The sequence below is a fragment of the Chlorocebus sabaeus genome, chromosome 17 (assembly GCF_047675955.1).
Source record: "Chlorocebus sabaeus isolate Y175 chromosome 17, mChlSab1.0.hap1, whole genome shotgun sequence".
Lineage (NCBI taxonomy): Eukaryota > Metazoa > Chordata > Mammalia > Primates > Cercopithecidae > Chlorocebus > Chlorocebus sabaeus.
Genome location: NC_132920.1, coordinates 70,302,564 through 70,322,295, shown reverse-complemented (window position 1 = coordinate 70,322,295; position 19,732 = coordinate 70,302,564). Strand labels below are relative to the sequence as shown.

Below are 19,732 nucleotides of genomic sequence, written 5' to 3'. Positions count from 1 at the left end.
GTTGTAAAGCCTTTGGTAAGGTTACTTTAAAAAAACAAGAGAAGGCAAAATAAATAATATGAGAAAAAGCACATTATGGAGAGCAGAAAATTTTGAAAAAATAGCAGAAACTTTATGCCTGTACATTGAAACAATACGAAATGAAAACCTTCCCAGAAAAAGTTAACTTACCAAAACCAACTTAAGAGAGGAAACCTGATAAATACAGCAACAACCATTGTAGAAGTTAAACAAGTAATTTAGTCTTCCCTCAAAGAGAAGAGCAGGTCTAGACAGTTTTGCAGGTGAGTTGCAACAAACCCTCAAGGAACAGATAATTCCAATCTTAAACAAAATCTAACAAAGAAGGGAAAAGGGTAAGTAGAATCCTCAATACATTGTATGAGGCTAGAATAACCTTTTTTTTTTTTTTTTTTTTTGAGACGGAGTCTCGCTCTGTTGCCCAGGTTGGAGTGCACTGGCCTGATCTCGGCTCACTGCAACCTCCGCCTCCCCGGTTCACACCATTCTCCTGCCTTAGTCTCCCAAGCAGCTGGGACTACAGGCGCCCGCCACCATGCCTGGCTACTTTTTTTGTGTGTGTGTATTTTTAGTAGAGACAGGGTTGCACCGTGTTAGGCAGGATGGTCTTGATCTCCTGACCTCATGATCCGCCCGCCTTGGCTTTCCAAAGTGCTGGGATGACAGGCGTGAGCCACTGTGCCCGGCCTTAGAATAACCTTAATATTAAAACCAGGGAAAGCTGGGCACGGTGGCTCACGCCTGTCATGCCAGCACTTTGGGAGGCCAAGGCCGGCATATCACGAGGTCAGAAGTTCGAGATCAGCGTGGCCAAGATATGGTGAAACCTCGTCTCTACCAAAAATACAAAAATTAGCCGGGTGTGGTGGCATGCGCCTGTAATCCCAGCTACTCGGGAGGCTGAGGCAGAAGAATCACTTGAACCCTGGAGGCAGGGGTTTCAGTGTAAAAGAGAAGAAAATTACAGGCCAATTTCTAAAAAAAAAATATAAGCACAACAAATACATTATATTAAAAAATATAATCACTATGATCCTTTGGAGTATTTTCTAGGAATGCAAGTGATTCACTATTAGAAAAATCTGTAACTTACCACCTCAACAGATTAAAGCAGAAAACGATAAACGCCTCAGTAAGATGAAGAAAAATCAATTCAGTAAACTTCAAGATTTACTCATCATTAAAAAACAAATATAAATACATAAACAAAAACAAAACAAAATCCCAAAACTCTACATAGAAAGGGACTTCCTTAACCTGAAAAGAGTATAACTGTAGCTACTACCACATCTTTTTTTTTCATGTTCCATGAAATTTTATTTCACAAAGGCTTGGACTCTGAAGACCCACAGTTACGGATCACTAAATCCACTAAGTAAATGTAAATCCAAAATAAAGAGTTCTAGCAAAAAAATAAGAAGGTGATTGTTTTGTTTAAAAGAACAGAGTTATTTGGGAGATAGCTAGAACTGTTCCCTGAGGATTCATTTATAAAACATGCTTTATGAGTTATTAGGAGATGGTGACTTAAAAAAAATGTAGCCGTTTTATCTAAATGACTGCAATATCACACCTTAATGATAAAATAAAAATACAAATGCAGTCCTTTTATAATCATAAACAAGATAAGTATGCTTGCTGTCATCACTTCTAGTCAACATGGTGCTGGAAATCTGAGCAAGGAAAGAAAAACAAAAGAAAAAGATATAAGGATTAGACAGGGAGGGCAGGGGGCACGGTGGCTCATGCCTGTAATCCCAGCACTTTGAGAGGCCGAGGCGGTTGGATCACTTGGCTAATGTGGCAAAACCCCATCTCTATAAAAAATAAAAATTAGCCAGGCATGGTGGCGCACACCAGAAATCCCAGCTACTCGGGAGGCTGAGGCAGGAGAATCACTTGATCCCGGGAGGTGGAGGTTGCAGTGAGCAGAGACTGCGCCACTGCACTCCAGCCTGGGTGACAGAGCAAGACCCCTTCTCAAAAAAAAGGATTAGACAGGGAGAAACTAGATCAATTTGCAGATGATATGAATGTCTACGCAGCGAAGTCCCCAAAATCTGCAAAGTAAATTACTTAAATTAATAAGGTAATTTAGATACAAAATCATTAAGCATCAGGTTTCTATATGTAAACAATAGTCAGAAAATAATAAGATTTATTACAAAGTTATGGTTATAGTTATCAAGACAGCATCAGCACAGGAATAGACAAACAGGTCAATGGGACTGAAAAAAGAGCCAATAAATAAACACATGCATATATGTATAAGTCAACTTGATTTATGATGGCTGACATTATATCATTAGGGGAAAGGTCCTATAAATACATGAATCTGGGATAAGTGTTTGACATGAAAAAAAAAGAAAAATGGTTTCCTGCCTCACACCATACACAAAAATCAATTCCTGGTAGAATAAAGGCTTAAATGTGAAAAGCAAAACTATAAACTTTTAAGAAGAAAATATAGGAGACTATGTCTATGACTTTAGAGCACGAAAGGGTTTCTTAGACAAGACCATAAGGCAGTAACAATAAACAAAAGGATCAAGACAAAATTTTACAGATAAAATTATAAACATGTTTATTAAAAGATACCTTTTATATCGAAGCTGCATGATTGTACATGCAGACCCATTATTCTATTCTGCCTAGTAGTGACAGAAACAAACCACAAATTGAGATATTTGACACCTACATAACTAAAAAAGGTTTAGCATACAAATACTTGTAAAGAATATAAATAAGAATCTGTTAAGAAAAAAGGCCAGGCGTGGTGGCTCATGCCTGTAATCCCAGCACTTTGGTAGGCCAAGGTGGGTAGATCACCTGTGGTCATGGCAAAACCTTGTCTCTACCAAAAATACAAAAAATTAGCTGGGCGTGGTGGTGGGCGCCTGTAATATCAGCTACTTGGGAGGCTGAGGCAGGAGAATCGTTTGAACTCGGGAAGCAGATGTTGCAGTGAGCTGAAATGCTGCCGTTGCACTCCAGCCTGGGCAACAAGGGCAAAACTCCGTCTCAAAAAAAAAAAAGGAAAAGAAAAGAGAAAAAGGTGTTTCACAAAAACTTGATATTTGAAAAGATGTTTTACTTCTTTAATCAGAGAAAAGCAAAATCACAATGAGGTGTCATTTCATCACCCTGTAGGCAGCCAAAAATAAAAAACTTAGACAAAATTAAGTTTTCGCAAGTTTGTGGAACAACACGAACTCTAATACACTGCTGGTAGAAGTGAAAATTGCTATAGAATTAGAAAATGCCGTTACACCTTGGCATCATGTTGTAACATTGAAAAGACCTACACCATACTCCAGGAATTCCACTCCTTCTACTATACACAAGAATGTGTAGCAGCCAATCCTGGTGTTTCTAGAATTACTCAAATGTCCTCTGAGAAAGGCATTGGAAAATGTATCATAGGTTCACACAGTTGAATGAATAAATACAACCTCATACATCAATGCGGATCAATCACAAAACACAGCGTTAGCTGAAAAAAAAAAATCAACAATATGAAACCATTTCTACGAAGATTTAAAACACCGTTGCGCAGGTGTATCAGGAAGCAGCACATAGAGACCTCCTTGGCAATGGAGACTATTTCTTAAATTGGAGGATGAGTTCATAGATGCTGGTTGTGCTTTATAGCTTACATGTGTGCTACATACATATATATATGTGTGTGTATATATGTATGGAATACTTCATAATTGTTTAAAACTAGTTAAAGGGAGATGTTGAATGAACCCTACAAAATTTTAACATTATTACCTTGAGGTTTGGATAATGTGGGACTTTCACTTTCTGTATTACTCATTTCTGGACTATTTAAAACTTATACAATTATGTAAAATGTTTGTATTTGGGGAAAATGATTGCACAAAGGAAAAAAATTGCATAGAAATCCGGAGCCATTTATTATGAGGGCAATAATTATTGTTTTCAACTTACATAACTTCTCCAGGTGTCACAAGTTAAAATTGTGTTTTGCATAGTCTGGGCTGCTAACTGAATCATATTGAGAAAGATTTCCAACCACAATGGGTTTAAAAATGTTGGTTTTACTGAAAGCATGAATGCTTTTTCTGTACGAACAATTCCTGGCTTCATCTAATTTACGTTATACTTATTTGCCTTTGGCTCACTTCTGCACTTTTCCCCGTTTTTAAAAGATAAACTGTAAACTGCCACAAATCCTGGACCAGGCGCGCGGATTCCTGTAAATAATGATGTAAATAAATAAGTAAATCAATGACTCCCATTCCCAAAGGGCCTTCTTTTCCATTTTTCTCAGGGGCATCAAAGTGCGGTGTGCCCTGCGAGCTCCCACAGGAACGACCCGGAACGTCTGTGGTCCTGCTGGGCCACCGCGTGCCCGGCAGGAAGCGGACGTCCGGGCGGGGGTAAGGGCATTAGCGATCTTCTCGCTCTAGTCCCACCCGAGACCCGAGGCGCTGCAAGGACCTGCCCAGGCCACGGGGTGGGCGTCTGGGCGGGAGAAGCTGGGCAGCGCCTGGCGCCACCGAACGTCCGGGACACACGCGGCTTCCTCCGCTGGAGGCTCCTCTCTCCGCGCCTGGGCCTTCACGAGCCCTCCCGCGACCTTGGCCCCGAGGCCAGGTGCTTACTTGCCGCTCTCCACGCAGTGGCCGAGACCCGGCTAAGCAACCCGGGAAGCCTTGATAGGGTCATGGCGCCGACTCCCTGAGCCTCCGCGCAGGCGCAAAGCAGTAGGGGGAGGAGCAGGCGGCAGGATCCGGAGCCTTCCTGCGGTGGGCTGGGCCTCCGTGGCCGGCTTTAGAAAAGGAGTTAGAGTCATTGCTAGGCTCTTTCGCCAAGAAAGACTCAAGCTACCTTGAAGTCCGTATTAAAACGCCAAATCCTTGCTGAAGTTAGAAGAGGGAATAATTACGTTCATGCCTGTCCGTCTAAGCCGAAAGGTCCCGTGGAAGATCCCTTTTATAGTTTACTGAGCGCCTTTTACTCTCTCACGTAAAATGCTGCTTTTACCTAATTCTCCCTGTTTTGTGTTTTAAATCTTTGTTCAGTCAGCTCCTAGTTCGTCCATTCTGGCCGACTAACCAGATGATATGAAAGGCGACATTTTTGAATGAGGTGCCGAGTAAGAGAAGGCTCTCCATCCAGGCCAGGATCCAGTGCAAGGAGCTCTGCCGCTTGACCCTTACATCCCAACAGCTCTAACAGTGTTGAGTGGTATGTGGTAGACCTGGATGCTTTGTGCAACTCGTGGAAATCCTTACAGAATCATAGTGAAGGCCCCCAGAATTCTGGAATTGTATCTTTTCTTTTTTTTAAAAAGTGTCTGGCTAGCTATTGGGCCTTGGTAGTGTCTGACCATGTGACATCAAGTGGCTATGCGATTGAAGTTTCTCATCATGAACTGAGAATTATCTGGTTCTCCCAGATAAGGAGATCCTTTCACGAAAAGAAAGTGGGCCGGGCATGGTGGCTCACTCCTGTAATCCGATCACTTTTGGAGGCCTAGGCAGGTGGATCACCTGAGGTCAGAAGTTTGAGACCAGCCTGGCCAACAAGGCAAAACCCCGTCTCTACTAAAAATACAAAAATTAGCCGGGCGTGGTGGCGCATTCCTGTAATCCCACCTATTCGGGAGGCTGAGGTAGAAGAATCGCTTGAACCTGGAAGGCGGAGATTGCAGTGAGCAGAGAACGTGCCACTGCACGCCAGCCCTGGAGACAGAGCAAGACTCCCATCTCAAAAAAACAAAAAGAAAGAAGAGAGAAAGTGAGATACACAGAACTGGGCCAGAGTCAAAACCGAAACAGTTTTCATTTGTAGGGAGCTCACAGTCCTAAGGTCATGCTTTTGACCTTTAGCTTATAGCTACAGTTTAATGATGAATTCCTTGTGGCTAGTTGACTGAGGGAAAAACTCGAAGTTGGATGATGGCTTTGCTTAATAAACTGGCCCAGCTGGCAACGGACTGCTTTTCATATTTAGAGCCTCACTTCACAGAGGCCCTGAAGGAACAGCAGAGGGAAAAAAAAATTATTTCCAGCATGCATAACTTAGCTTATTTATTTTATGTTTTTACAGGCCTGCGTCACCACACCTGGCTGATTTTTCTATTTTTAGTAGAGACGGGATTTCGCCATGTTGACTAGGCTGGTTTCAAACTCCTGGCCTCAAGGGATCCACCCCTCTCAGCTTCCCAAAGTGCTGGGATTACAGTGTGAGCCACCGCGCCTGGCCAGAATTTAGTTTATCTTGTATGCTTTGCCTAAAAAGAGATACAGCTTGAGATAAAAATTTACATCATTTCATAGGCAGTGACTGGTTTGTCAAGTGGCTAGGAACTGGGAATGTAAAAGTTTTGGACTAGGTCTTTGGAATAGGGCCTCTCAAAGTAGCCCCAGAGTATGAAAACATTTGGGTTCTATTGAATGTTAAAAAACAACAACAACAAAAAAGGCTCCCATTGCAGAAAGGCTCTTAATCAGAACAAGATTATTGTATTAGTTATCTATTGCTGCCTCACAAATTATCCCAAAATTTACTGGCTTAAAACAATAAACAGTTATTCTCTGACAGTTTTTGTGGATCAGGAATCTAGAAGCCTGAGTGACTGTGGTTCCGGGTCCTAAATGAGGTTGCGGCCGAGCTGTTGGCTGGAGTCCCAGTCTCATATAAATGCACAACTAAGGGAGTATCTGCTTCCAAGCTCGTTCACATGATTATTGGCAAGATTTGGTTCCTTGTGGACTTTGGACTGGAAACTTTCTCAGTTATTTGTTAAGTGGGCTTCTCCAAAGGCTAGCTTGCAACATGGCAGCTGGCTTTCCACAGGACAAATGAACTAAAGAGCAAGGAAGACCCCTCAAAATGGATGCTCTGACCTTCTGTAATCTCATCTCGGTAGTGACATCCCACCACTTCTACTGTATCCTATTATTAGGTCCAGCCTACTCTCAAAAGGGGATTACACAGGGGCTGCAACAGTGACCCTTTCTGTGGACATCACTCAGCCTCCTTCCCCCACAACAGCTGTGGACTCAGTAACAAGGTAGCCGTGCTGGCAAGAAGAGAGACATACATGTACTTTTAACACCGTCTTTCTTCTGTCATGACTGCTTGGCTACTACCACTACTTACCAACTGCAGTGACCAACTTGATCCCCTGATATACTTTTATGTGGCCTGGGTGGCAGGTCTGACAATGAAATCCTACTGTTATGAAGGAGGTAGCAATTTATTCTTACAGGAACAGACAATTATTCTGCATTTAGAGTGCTTTCCTTGATTTATGCTTGTTATATACTCCACCTGTGGACTTACTGAATACCTTAACACACTACTCCATGTTTAATACAATATCCTACACAACATTGCTTCTTACCGAAGAACTCATTTTCCCGTGAAAGATGTAAAGCAGGGGACTAATAATGCCTGCGGGATTCACAGTCTTATGTATTCCATCATCCAAAAGCAACCGATTTTATGAAATGACGGACAACCTTATTGAAGGTTATTTTGGAACCAGGTAAGAAAATACACTTTGGGATATTGCCCTAAAGGATTTGTCATATTTTCCAAATGAATTAATGGTATTTGGTGATATCTCTTCTGTTGACAGAATAACAGAGATCAAAGAGTAGAAAAGGGTCTGACTTCTTGCTATTGCGTTTGACTCACTGATATATTTTGCTTTCCATTGTGGGAGAGGAGAGACAAGCTCCCATGGCCCCTGAACATGCCTATATATTATTACTGAGTGTGCCAGACTGCAAGTCTTATCCATCTCCTGATACTAAGCAGTTTCTGTAGCTAGTCATATAGGCACCTAAGTAGGTCAAGGCAGTCACGGCATTACTACCATTTAACTGCTGCTACCTGGGGGAGAGAGACTAGCTTGTTTGTTGTTTGTTTAAAAACCGCTTGATTCTTGATCCTGGATTCTTCTCCTGTAATGCAACCCCCCAATGTGCATATACGTCATCTGGCCCTCTGCATTACACTGTGGGAATTGGGCTACAGGAACTGATGCAAATATGCGGACAGTCTGGCTTCTATTTTGCTGTAATAAAGCTGTTTTGTCTTTTGCCCAGGAGTATCCTGTCAGCATCCATGAAACTGCAGCAACCTAGCCTGTAACCTTGCAAGTAGGATAAAATCTCAAGACCCTTTACTGCTCTTGCCAGCCATCTCTGTGACTCCAGGTTCTGTTGGCATAGCAATTTTTGTGCCCAGCTGGAATTGCCACTCAGCCGTTTTGAACTCATTCCTCTAGGTAAGGTTAGAGAAAGTGGTGATGATGCTAGCTGGAGTGATTGTCCCTGATGACCATGGAGAGAAGAGAGTAGGGAGAAGAGTATAACCAGAAGTCAGGGGGTCTCCTGGAATACCTCCTCGCAATACCATGGTTTTATATTTTATTTTAAAAAACACCATGCTGAATGGTAAAAGTTACATATAAGACGATTACAACCATATATAGGCAAGACCACCCACACCTCAGAGCCTCTGTCATCCACTGGATACATAAATCTGATCAGCAGAGGTGCTGGTTGAACACAAAGAAAACAGAAAATAGTTGGCAGTGGTGAGAAGTCATAACCATCCAGATTCACGACCAGTGACAGGACTGAGTACTGTATTTGCAATGTGTTATTACAGAAATTTGGGACATAAAACGTGATGCTGCTTTTACACTATCCTGAAAATTTTGATTCAGTTGCTCTGTAATAAGGTCCTGGAATGTGTATTTTTAAAGTAGTCCAGGTAATTCTTACCATGGACACTTGCAAAGCACTGTTCTATTTTCTTCCTCACTGGCTCATGCATGTCTATAAAATTTTCTTATTTCATATGTATACATATATTTGAGTTGGGGGTCTCCCTGTCACCCAGGCTGTAGTGCAGTAACTCACTGCAGCCTGGAACTCCTAGACTCAAGTGATCCACCCACATCAGTCTTCCAAGTAGCTGGGACTACAGGTGCATGCCACCAGGCTCAGTTAAATTATTTTGTAGAGATAGGGTCTTGTTATGTTGCCCAGGCTGGTCTTGAATTCCTAGCTCAAGCGATCCTCTCACCTCAGCCTCCCAAAGTGCTGGGATTACAGTCATAAGCCACCACACCCAGGTTCTTTCCTCTCTTATCATACTGTTATTATGTATAGGGGTGGGGGTTAGGTCACAATTTTGTTTATGAGTTGCAAACTATTCAGATGAGATTATTACAGAATCAGAGAACATCACACTGAGGTCCTGGACTTAAAACTGGATGAGGGATAGTAGTACTATGTCAGAAAGATGAATTTTCAATGTGTACATATGGAGAGAGAATTATGCTTGCAGATGTTGGGAAGAAAAAAGATGGACTACATTATGCCTGATGTGTTTATATTTGGTGCTGTCATCAAACCAATTTCCTATGTTTGGTTAACCTTGGTAGAATCAAGGGTCCTATTTTCTACTGTGGAAACTAACGAGGTCAGATACACGTGCAGTCTTTGATGCCTGACAGCCCAAGCACTGGCACAAGACTTAAACTTGGTCAGTTGGACATTCTACTACGCTTTGAATCTGAAGTAATAAAACAAGTACTTGAAATCCAGTTTTCAGGGTCATCCTGGCTAGAGAAGAATACAGTCGTTTAGGTCTTTTTGAGGTCATCAGAACTTGGCTATGATTTTGGTCATCTACTTTCCTTTGGCTTCTGTTTGTTTTCCAAACCTGGCTCTCCAGCCCTTCCATCAATTCTGTGCTACCTGATCCTCTTCCAATAAATTATTTTTCTGCTTAGGTTGATTATAATTTTTTGTTGTTGTTGTTTGCAACCAAGAACTCTTACTGGTATACTTCAATATTGGAGATTGATTCTCTAAAGTAAGAGTCAGTAATACCACTTCAGATAATCGTTTCCTCTCTCCCCTAGAACTGCACCTCATCTCCCCATCTCCCACAGTCTGAATTTGGAAGTGAATAGTGTGTGATGGTTTCCCAGATAAATCAAGTAAGTTAAATTTGTTAGATTTTAAACCATGAACACAAATGTGCTTTTAAAACCGTATTAAAATAACCAAAAACTAATCAACCAACTATGGTAAGAGCAATCTCCACTACAAATACTATTTATATGATTAAGAATGAGTCATTTGATAAACTTGAAAATTATCCAAGCTTAGAATATGCACATTTCAAACTCAGAGCCAAGATATAGGAATATAAAAAATGTGCTTGGCAAAAATATGTGGTGGCTAATTAATATATTTACATTTCCTAGTTATAATGCACTTGGGATATTAGTTTATGAAAATTTTGAGTACTTTCTAAAAAGTAAATAATTATCAATAGCAATCAAAATTATTTTAACTATAATACTTAATATATACAAAATATGTAAATTATAAAAATACAAAGGCTATAAGTTACACAATTAGGCTGGTCTATCTTATAAAAAATATATATATACCTCTAGTATTCTGAGAATAAGCAAAGCATTACAAGTGTTGTAGCTGTTCCTCCAGATAGCCATTTGTTTATTTATTAACACCAGAGGCAATAACACAACGCTAAAAATAAACATGCATCGATTGTACAATAAATACTTACAAAAACCTCTGTCTGTCACAATTAGTGAGTGCAAACAGAACTTATACCCAACCTTAGTGCATTTTTATTTTCACAAGTAAAACAGAAAAGGAAAATAGTGAATTTAATGCTATTCAGCACCTTTAGTAAAGTCAAAAGACTCAACATCTCCATATATCAAAAACATTTGCATCTGTATCACCAAACATGTAAAGTTAATTATTTTGTTCCATTTTTAACATGAATTATTTTATTTACATTACTTTTTAGTTCAATAAATTTTAACAATATTTAAAAATTATCTAAATTCATAAAAGTATTTCATAAATTTCAACATTTAATTATTATGTACATATAAGGAAGTCCATGAAAAAAGTTAAAAGGAAATGTAGTCATAAAGTTCAAGCAACATTACCAATTTAGCAAAAATTCCAACCAAATCAAGGCAGAGGGCATTCAAACATTCAAAAATCTTTATCTGCTGCCAACATGAACAGGAAAATTTCCAGTAATAAAAGTCAGTATGAGAAATAATGTTGAATCACCAGTAGAAAATATATTTTAATAGGCATGACGTATGTTTAAGCAACAGTAATGACTTTATAGAAAACTTTTATGACACTGTCATATATGAACTACCTGGTTTGATTGTATAATAAAGGTGTATTTTAGAACTACGGAAGTTGATTTCAAAAAATATATTGTAGCAGCCATAATTTTATTTCCAGTTAAAACACAGTAAAATGTGAAAAGTAAAATTTATAATCAACTAAATAATACCCCCAGTATTAGAAAATTTTAAATCTCACGCTATTCTAGCAATAATGGTCTCTAATATAATGTAGTCTGATGTAAGAATTGTGGAAAGCCGATAATAAACAATCAGACATAGGTATGGGCTTAAAGTTTCACTGAAATACTTAGGTAGCAAAATATATGAAAAAGTAATAGAAAAGTAAAAAGATAAAATTAAAAAATATTGCACAGCCACATTACCTAGAAAGTAAAGTTGATGTTTAAAAAGCACTAAACATGGATGATATAAATTATCTTCCATATAAAAAGGTATAAATATTTCTTAGAACTTATCAAGCATCTACATTTTAATATAATACATTATTTGAAACATTGTTGAATGAGGTAATTGTCCAGTCGCTAACAATGCTTTTATACTATTGGAAATATTTGAGGGCAGCAACCAGAAAGAATTTCTCTAAAAAGATTTCCGAATCAAGAACAGCTATATGTGCAGCTCTCCCAATGAGTGAATCAGCTGTATTGGGCAATGCATTGATGACATTGTAGCGAACCAAATTACAGTCCTTGCTTTGCAGAACTGGGCGAAGCAAATTGTGGATCATTTCGGAATAGATCTGTCCTGTGGAACCAACAGAAAAAAGGAAAATTAGTTCACATGAGTAACTGAAAAAAAAAAAAAAAACCTATGCCAATTTTTAGATAAGTTATAAAATTTAGTTACATTATTTCCATATAAAGCAGAAAAATGGCTGTTTTTAAAAAGGTTTAATTTTCCTTCAACTATCATTTTTGGGACTGTTTATAGAAAATATAAGTAATCACATTATCTAGTCAAGTGGAAATAACAAATTTATTATACATTATTCTTGAAATTTGAATTTTTTTTTTTTTTTTTTTTTTTTTGAGACGGAGTTTCGCTCTTGTTGCCCAGGCTAGAGCGCAATGGCGTGGTCTTGGCTCACTGTAACCTCTGCCTCCCAGGTTCAAGCGATTCTCCTGTCTCAGCCTCCTCTGTAGCTGGGATTACAGGCGTGTACCACCACACCTGGTTAATTTTTGTATCTTTAATAGAGTCAGGGATTCACCATGTTGGTCAGGCTGGTCTTGAACTCCTGACCTCAGGCAATCTGCCCACCTCAGCCTCCCAAAGTGCTGGGATTACAGGCATGAGCCACTGCGCCCAGCTGAAATTTGGTATTTTTAACTCAAAGCAATGCCTATAACAAAAGAAATAATTTTCTTTAACATTAAGTCACTTATAACTCATTAAACAATTATGAAAATAAGCCAGCCATGGTGAGACATTTTGATAAGGCAAAATTATAAACTTGGCCTACAACAAATACTTTAAAAATGTTTCTGTGGCAGTCAAAACTTCCAAATTATTTTAAGAGAGAATAGCAACCTCCTATAGTCAGATGAACAACGTGAGCTTGGCTCAAATAACAAACAGGATCTTTTGTTTGGTCTGCGGGTTTATTTAGTACTTGTGCTCCTCTCTCCTTATTTTTGGCTAATTCTTTTTTTTTTTTGTTTTGAGACAGGGTGTCACTCTACTACCCAGGCTGGAGTGCAGTGGCATGATCACAACTCACTGCAGCCTCCACATCACAGGCTCAAGCGAGCCTTCCATCTTAACCCTCCTGAGTAGCTGGGACCACACAGGCATGCACCACCGTTTACATTAGCCTGGCTAATGTTTTATTTTTGGCAGACATGGGGTCTTGCTATGTTGCCTAGGCTAGTCTCAGACTCCTGGACTCAGGTGAGCCTTCTGCCTCAGCCTCCCAAAGTGCTGGGATTACAGGCATGAACCACTGCGCCCAAACTACGTTTTGCTAATTCTTACAATGGATTTACTGAGGTCACACTAAGCACATAAAAGATAAAGATGAGAACACATCCACATAAATGTATAAACTGCCTTCTAAGGGGGCAAAACATAATGCTTATGCACTACTATATATTAGTAAATGAGTACTAACAGTGTCCATGGAACCTGTGAGCTTTAGAGAGGTAAATATTAAACTTCAGAGGGCAGGTAGGATGCTGCCTGAGGAATGACAAGAAGGGAAAAGTACACAGAAGCACAATCAGATACAGAGAAGAGAGGTGTTTAAGAGAAAGACTGACTTAATATATACTCATCAAAAACTTTACTCCCACCTCTCCTCTTAGTTTTCATTGTGAGTCAGGTTGGATTTGTGGTTCCATGCTATTTTAAAAATATGTTAATACAGGAATAGGTCTAAACATGTCTTCATCATTTGATTTCCCCTGTCCCCCAATGTCACAGAACCTTACTGTTAAAATAAGGGACATTTATCTAGTTTCAGCTACTCATCCGAAGGTTAAGCCTCTTCTGAATTTTTTCCTTAGGTGGACTCTAGCCTTTGCTAGAACAGAAGTTAAGAAAAGGTTATTTTGATGTCACAAATGTACAATAAAGGAGTACTTACCATGTACCAGGCACCATGTTAGGCACTGCCAATAAAAATGTGCTTAAGAGAGTTCTTGCCTTAAGGAGCTGTTCACCATCACAATGTAGAAAAATAAAGAATTAAGAGTTTAAAATCAGCCTCATTCCAAAAATGGATTTGAGGCAATAATGAGAGGTAGGAGATCAGGTTTCTTTTTTTTTGAGACAGAGTTTTGTTCTTGTCTCCCAGGCTTCAGTGCAATGGCGCAATCTCAGCTCACTGCAACCTCCACCTCCTGGGTTCAAGCTATTCTCCAGCCTCAGTCTCCCAAGTAGCTGGGATTACAGGTACTTGCCACCATGCCCGGCTAGTTTTTGTATTTTTAGTAGAGACAGGGTTTCACTGCGTTGGCCAGGCTGGCCTCGAACTCCTGACCTCAGGTGATCTGCCTGCTTCAGCCTCCCAAAGTGCTGGGATTACAGGCGGGGGCCACCACACCCGCCGGAGACCAGGTTCTTGACCTAAGTCTGTAATTAACTAACTGACTTTGGCTAAGCCACTTAGTATCTCTGGGCTTTAGTTATAAAATGAGCAAACAGGACTCAAGTTTCCTTCTGGCTCCAAATGGCTATAATTTAAATTTATTTTGTTATTCACAAATAGCAAAAGAACAAATACATAAAGTCTTTCTCATTTACTATTGGTAAAGAGGGGCAAATCCATGCTGCTACCTTTGTGTAAAAGTGAGGTACAGCAGAACATGTGACAAGGATGACCACAATTGTCAGTCCCAATAATTCAGAGGAAATCAAAGTATGAACTACGTCTGAGGCAGCAGAATGGAGAAGCATTTGTGATTAGATGAAAGAACTTCTTCATTGGTAAAGGCAGTTCACGTGGCAGGTGAGAAGAAAGGAAGAGAAATGGAAGAAGGATAGCTGTTAATATAAGTGGGTGGAAAGGAAGTAATAGGAAAGAGAAGAGTGACAGATAAGAGAGAAAGTGACTACAAGAAAAATTTCAGAAAGAGCTCATTAATACCTATAACTCTTTGAAATACTTTTATTCCATTACCTGACTGTTTGTCCTTTAAAGCTGTTTTACACATTTCAATGCGGGCAGAGTGATAAGGAACATAGCGATCCTGTAGAGATCCCACTAGCACAACATTTTTGAAATAATGAAGCCCTGTGAATAGAATATAATAAATTATAATGCAGTAGTTAACCAGATTTAAAACAAGTTATTAGTATCATATTAAGTGACCAAAACATAAATTTCCTTAGCAGTACTAAGTTTCTGTCTTTGTCAATACTTGATGAATCCTTTCTCCAAATTTCTACATGTTCTCTACAAAAAACCCTACTTCACTGTTATGTAGTGTTGATGCTGAGTGAGAATGTGTGTTTGCACTGGGAGCAAGCACTGTTGCTCAGTGGCGTGGAGATAGGCAGGAAACAGAATATGTGGACTAATGTTCTATAGAAAGTATTCCATGATATTCTTACCTTCCAAAAGGTATTCATCAATATTTAGGACTATCTCCAAAGAAACAAAATTATACTCTTCCATTAAAACAAACAAAACACTTTATAAGAAATCATTTAAAGCTGACTTTTTACTTTCTTTTCATTTATAACACTTGCCTAATATGATTTATATTTTCTTTTTTAAAATTTTTATTATTTTTTGAGATGGAGTCTCGCTTTGTCGCCCAGGCTGGAGTGCAGTGGTGCAATCTCGGCTCACTGCAACCTCTGCCTCCTGGGTTCAAGTGATTCTCATGCCTCAGCCTCCTGAGTAGCTGGAATTACAGATGTGGGCCACCACACCTGGCTAATTTTTGCATTTTTAGTAGAGATGGGGCTTCACCATATTGGCCAGGCTGCTCTTGAACTCCTGGCCTCAAAGTGATCCGCCCACCTCGGGCTCTCAAAATGCTGGGATTACAGGAATGAACCACCACTCCTGGCCTAAAGATCTTAATCTTGGGAAAAGTATGGATTCACACATAGCCAAGTGTGACAGTATGATACTATCTATGCCAAAAATAAGGCCATCCTTCCTTTTTCCTAATGAGACTATACCACTTTTTTGGGGGAGGTGACATTTTGAATGTATACAATCCTAAAAAGATAAATGAAATAATCAAGTATCTATTAGAGAAGTTAATCGAACATATGTTTAAAATAATATTGTATAAAATATTAAGAAAAAATGACTCCTCTCCCACCTTCATTCTCACATCTCATGACACAATTTGACACCAATATCTTCATCATTATCAGTGCCACTTTGGGAATCATCTATGTGTCCTAGAGCACAGGTATTCATACATTTACCACTGGAGTCATCTAAGACTCTCTGTGGTGTAGATAGGTGTGTATAGCTTTAAGAAAACTGATTTCCAGGCTGGGCGAGGTGGCTCATGCCTGTAATCTCAGAACTTTGGGAGGTCGAGGGGGAAAAATTGCCTGAGCCCAGGAGTTTGAGACCAGCCTGGGCAACAAAGTGAGATCCTGTCTCTACGAAATTACGAAAATTAGCCAGGTGTGGTGCTGCATAACTGTAGTCTCAGTTACTCAGGAGGCTGAGGTGTGAGGACCCCTTGAGCCCAGGAGGTGCAGGCTGCAGTGAGCCATGGTTGCAGCACTGCACTCCAGCCCAGGTGACAGAGCAAGAGCTTGTCTCTAAAAATAAAAAAGAAAAAAGGAAAATTGATTTCCAGATCCCAATCTCCAGATGAGCTCTTTTCTAAAAGTGACTTGACTTTCTCCTACTTTACAAGATAAAGATATTATCTCTCCAATCTATTTCAGATCTTATTAAGGTATATGGCCCTAGGGTATAAAAGTCTCTGGAAAACCAAGTAAAATATAAAGTCTAACTTTTTCTGACAAAAAGTCAATTTAAGTTGACTGTTTGACAGTGAGAAATGGCTTTGCCAATTGGATTTTATGGCATACATTTCCCATAAACTGAATGAGCTAAATCTATAATTCCAATAGAATGAGCTGAGATTTCATATTTTATGAAAATATAATTAATGTCCAGGTATGGTGGCTCACGCCTATAATCCCAGCACTTTGGGAGGCCGAGGGTGGACCACCTGAGGTCAGGAGTTCGAGACCAGCCTGGCCAACATGGCAAAACCCCGTCTCTACTAAAAACACAAAAATTAGCCAGCATGGTGGCAGGCGCCTGTAATCCCAGCTACTCAGGAGGCTGATGCAGGAGAATTGCTTGAACTCGGGAGGCGGATGAGCCAATATCGCACCATTGCACTGCAGCCTGGGTGATAGAGCGAGACTCTGTTTCAAAAAACAAAAACAAAAACCAAAAAACCACCCAAAAACCAAATAAATGAACCTGTACCTGGACCTTATACTCCTCTATTACCCATTTCTTGGCACAGTGTTGTAACAAAATGCTTCATGAGTTTTCTATGTGTCTCCCTTCTCTTCCTTTCCTCCGGTTCTTTACTGAACCTATTCCCAGAAGTCTTTCTTCCTAATTACCCCATATAAATTGCTCTTTCAAGATCACGAATGACCTCGACAATGCTAAAAGTTTAAGGGTCAATTCTCAGGCCTCATCTTGTTTGACCAAATTTTAATTCTACCTGTTAGCCTGAATTTGCATCCAAAATACAATGGTTATTTCAGGCCAGTATGTCTTCTCCAAGTAAGTGAAAATAAGTAACTGAGAGATTACCCTGTGTTAGTGATTTGAATATAAGGCAGCACTCTCCTTTCTGATGGGTAATTTTAGGAGAAAACAAAACTTACTTTGTTTTCAGGCATATATGACATTTTATTCTTTACTCATCATTCTCTCTGCTTTTAATTATCATTTTTATATCTGCTCATCAAATCTAAATTTCTGGCCTGCTTTTCTTGCCAGATAACTTGACACAAAGCTTTGTGTCACTTTAACATTCACTATTCCTAACACTAAATTCTATTTCCAAAATTTCGCTTGCTATCTTAAATTCTGTATTCTATAAGCCTATTCTTATTCTAGTCCAATGAGAAATATTGGCCAGCTTTAATTATTAATTCCCTCATATATACTACATCATCAAGTTTGGCTTGCTTCATATGTAGTATATGTTGCTTTCTCTTCTTACCAGTATCACTGCTATTCTCTACTTGCTGGTCTCCTGACTTCCATTATAAATTTCTTTCCTGAGTTTTATTTTATATGTTTCCTTCAAGTTAAATTTTATTTTTAATTTTTTGGAAGAATTTTAAATTTATATCTGCTTCCTTTTTCTTTAAAAAAAGATTTTGTAATGTTTAGAAAATTTCACATCCATTATAAAAATTAAGTTATGCAATATGTCTGGGAGGGATAAAAAAGTGACCATATCTTTGGTTTGTCCCAGTTTGAAGTATCAGATTAAAATTATAAATTATAAAGTATATGTCTTCCCTCAAAAAATATCAATATTGGCTCCCATATATTAACGTCCACTCAATTTAGCTAAGTAGTCTTTAACATCAAAATCTGGCCCTAACTTTTGGTGGGAACTAGGAACTTACCCAAGTTGAGGCAGTCTAGTTGAGAAGAAAGGACATATTGGACTAGGGATCAGGAGACTGATTAGTTTAGGGTTAAAATCTGTATCTCTGAGAATACCATTTTATTTCAGCGTAGTATGGAACTACTGTTAATGAATGTAAACACATCAACAGGTTAAAGGAGAACTTCCTACGGTGTGCAGTTATAGGTGGGTCCGGAAACTGATCTGGTTAGCATTCTCAGATGACTGGGTAGGGCTGAAGTCCCCAGGCTGGTCCCCTCTGCTGGGGGAACAACCTGGTTGGTTCACTGGTTTATCTAATAATGGCTTACCCAATTGTGCTTTAAAAATATAATCATTTGCTGGCCAGGTGTGGTGGCTCAAGCCTGTAATCCCAGCACTTTGGGAGGCCGAGACGGGTGGATCACGAGGTCAGGAGATCGAGATCATCCTGGCTAACACGGTGAGACCCCGTCTCTACTAAAAAATACAAAAAAAACTAGCCGGGCATGGTGGCGGGCACCTGTAGTCCCAGCTACTCGGGAGGCTGAGTCAGGAGAATGGCGTGGACCAGGGAGGCGGAGCTTGCAGTGAGCTGAGATCCAGCCACTGCACTCCAGCCTGGGCTACAGAGCGAGACTCCGTCTCAAAAAAAAAAAAAAAAAAATCATTTGCTATTGATGCCCTGATGTGAAAACGGTTGGAAGAAGAGGCTGGGTTAAACTATTTTTAGTGCTCTATATTCAAAAAAAGATGTAAAATATTTTATTAATTTCTCTCCAAGTTAAAAAAAATTAAAAATGTTATTGCTTAGTGCTGAACAAACAGTAGGCTCTCAAATATATTGACTAACAACAGATTTGATTTTTAATAATTCTGTAAGTGGCTCCTGAAATGTATATTTCTCAAGAGTTCTGGATAGGTGACATATAACTGTGTTACCTCTTGCCCTACCCTTTTTCATTTTTAGAACTGAAGCAGTTTGGCTGGGTGCAGTGGCTCATGCCTGTAATCCAGCACTTTGGGAGGCCGAGGCGGGTGGATCACAAGGTCAGCAATTTGAGACCAGCCTGGCCAATATGGTGAAACCCTGTCTCTACCAAAGATACAAAAAATTAGCTGTGCATGGTGGTGGGCACCTGTAATCCCAGCTACTTGGTAGGCTGAGGCAGGAGAATTGCTTGAACCCAGAAGGTGGAGGTTGCAGTGAGCTGAGATCACGCCACTGTACTCCAGCCTGAGCAACAGAGCAAGACTCCATCTCAAAAAAAAAAAAAAAACTTCAACTATTCCCCTTTACTAGCTCCTCTTGCCTTCCCCCAACCCCACTGCCGGGCCTGCTGCCATTCACTAACGACACAGCTAACAGTTGTGTACAGGCATGCCTCATTTTTTTGCATTTTTCTTAACTGAGGTTTATACAAAGGGT

At 39.7% G+C, this 19,732-nt stretch overlaps 2 protein-coding genes across 12 annotated transcripts in view; both read right to left on the bottom strand.

The window, feature by feature from the left end:
- SDHAF4 (succinate dehydrogenase complex assembly factor 4) overlaps positions 1 to 4,747 on the bottom strand; it is a 28,623-nt gene extending 23,876 nt beyond the window's left edge. Inside the window, exon 1 of the mRNA XM_008013577.3 lies at positions 4,653 to 4,747. Coding sequence (XP_008011768.1) covers positions 4,653 to 4,716 — 64 coding nt within the window. The 5' untranslated portion in view covers positions 4,717 to 4,747. The remainder of the gene's footprint in view (positions 1 to 4,652) is intronic.
- A 5,770-nt stretch (positions 4,748 to 10,517) lies between these two features.
- FAM135A (family with sequence similarity 135 member A) overlaps positions 10,518 to 19,732 on the bottom strand; it is a 132,014-nt gene continuing 122,799 nt past the window's right edge. For all 11 annotated transcript variants that reach the window (XM_037987125.2, XM_008013588.3, XM_037987126.2 and 8 more), the window contains 2 exons: positions 14,853 to 14,966; positions 10,518 to 11,977 (listed from right to left, as the gene is read on the bottom strand). In XM_037987125.2, the coding sequence (XP_037843053.2) occupies positions 11,772 to 11,977; positions 14,853 to 14,966 (320 nt within the window). In that variant the 3' untranslated portion in view covers positions 10,518 to 11,771. The remainder of the gene's footprint in view (positions 11,978 to 14,852; positions 14,967 to 19,732) is intronic.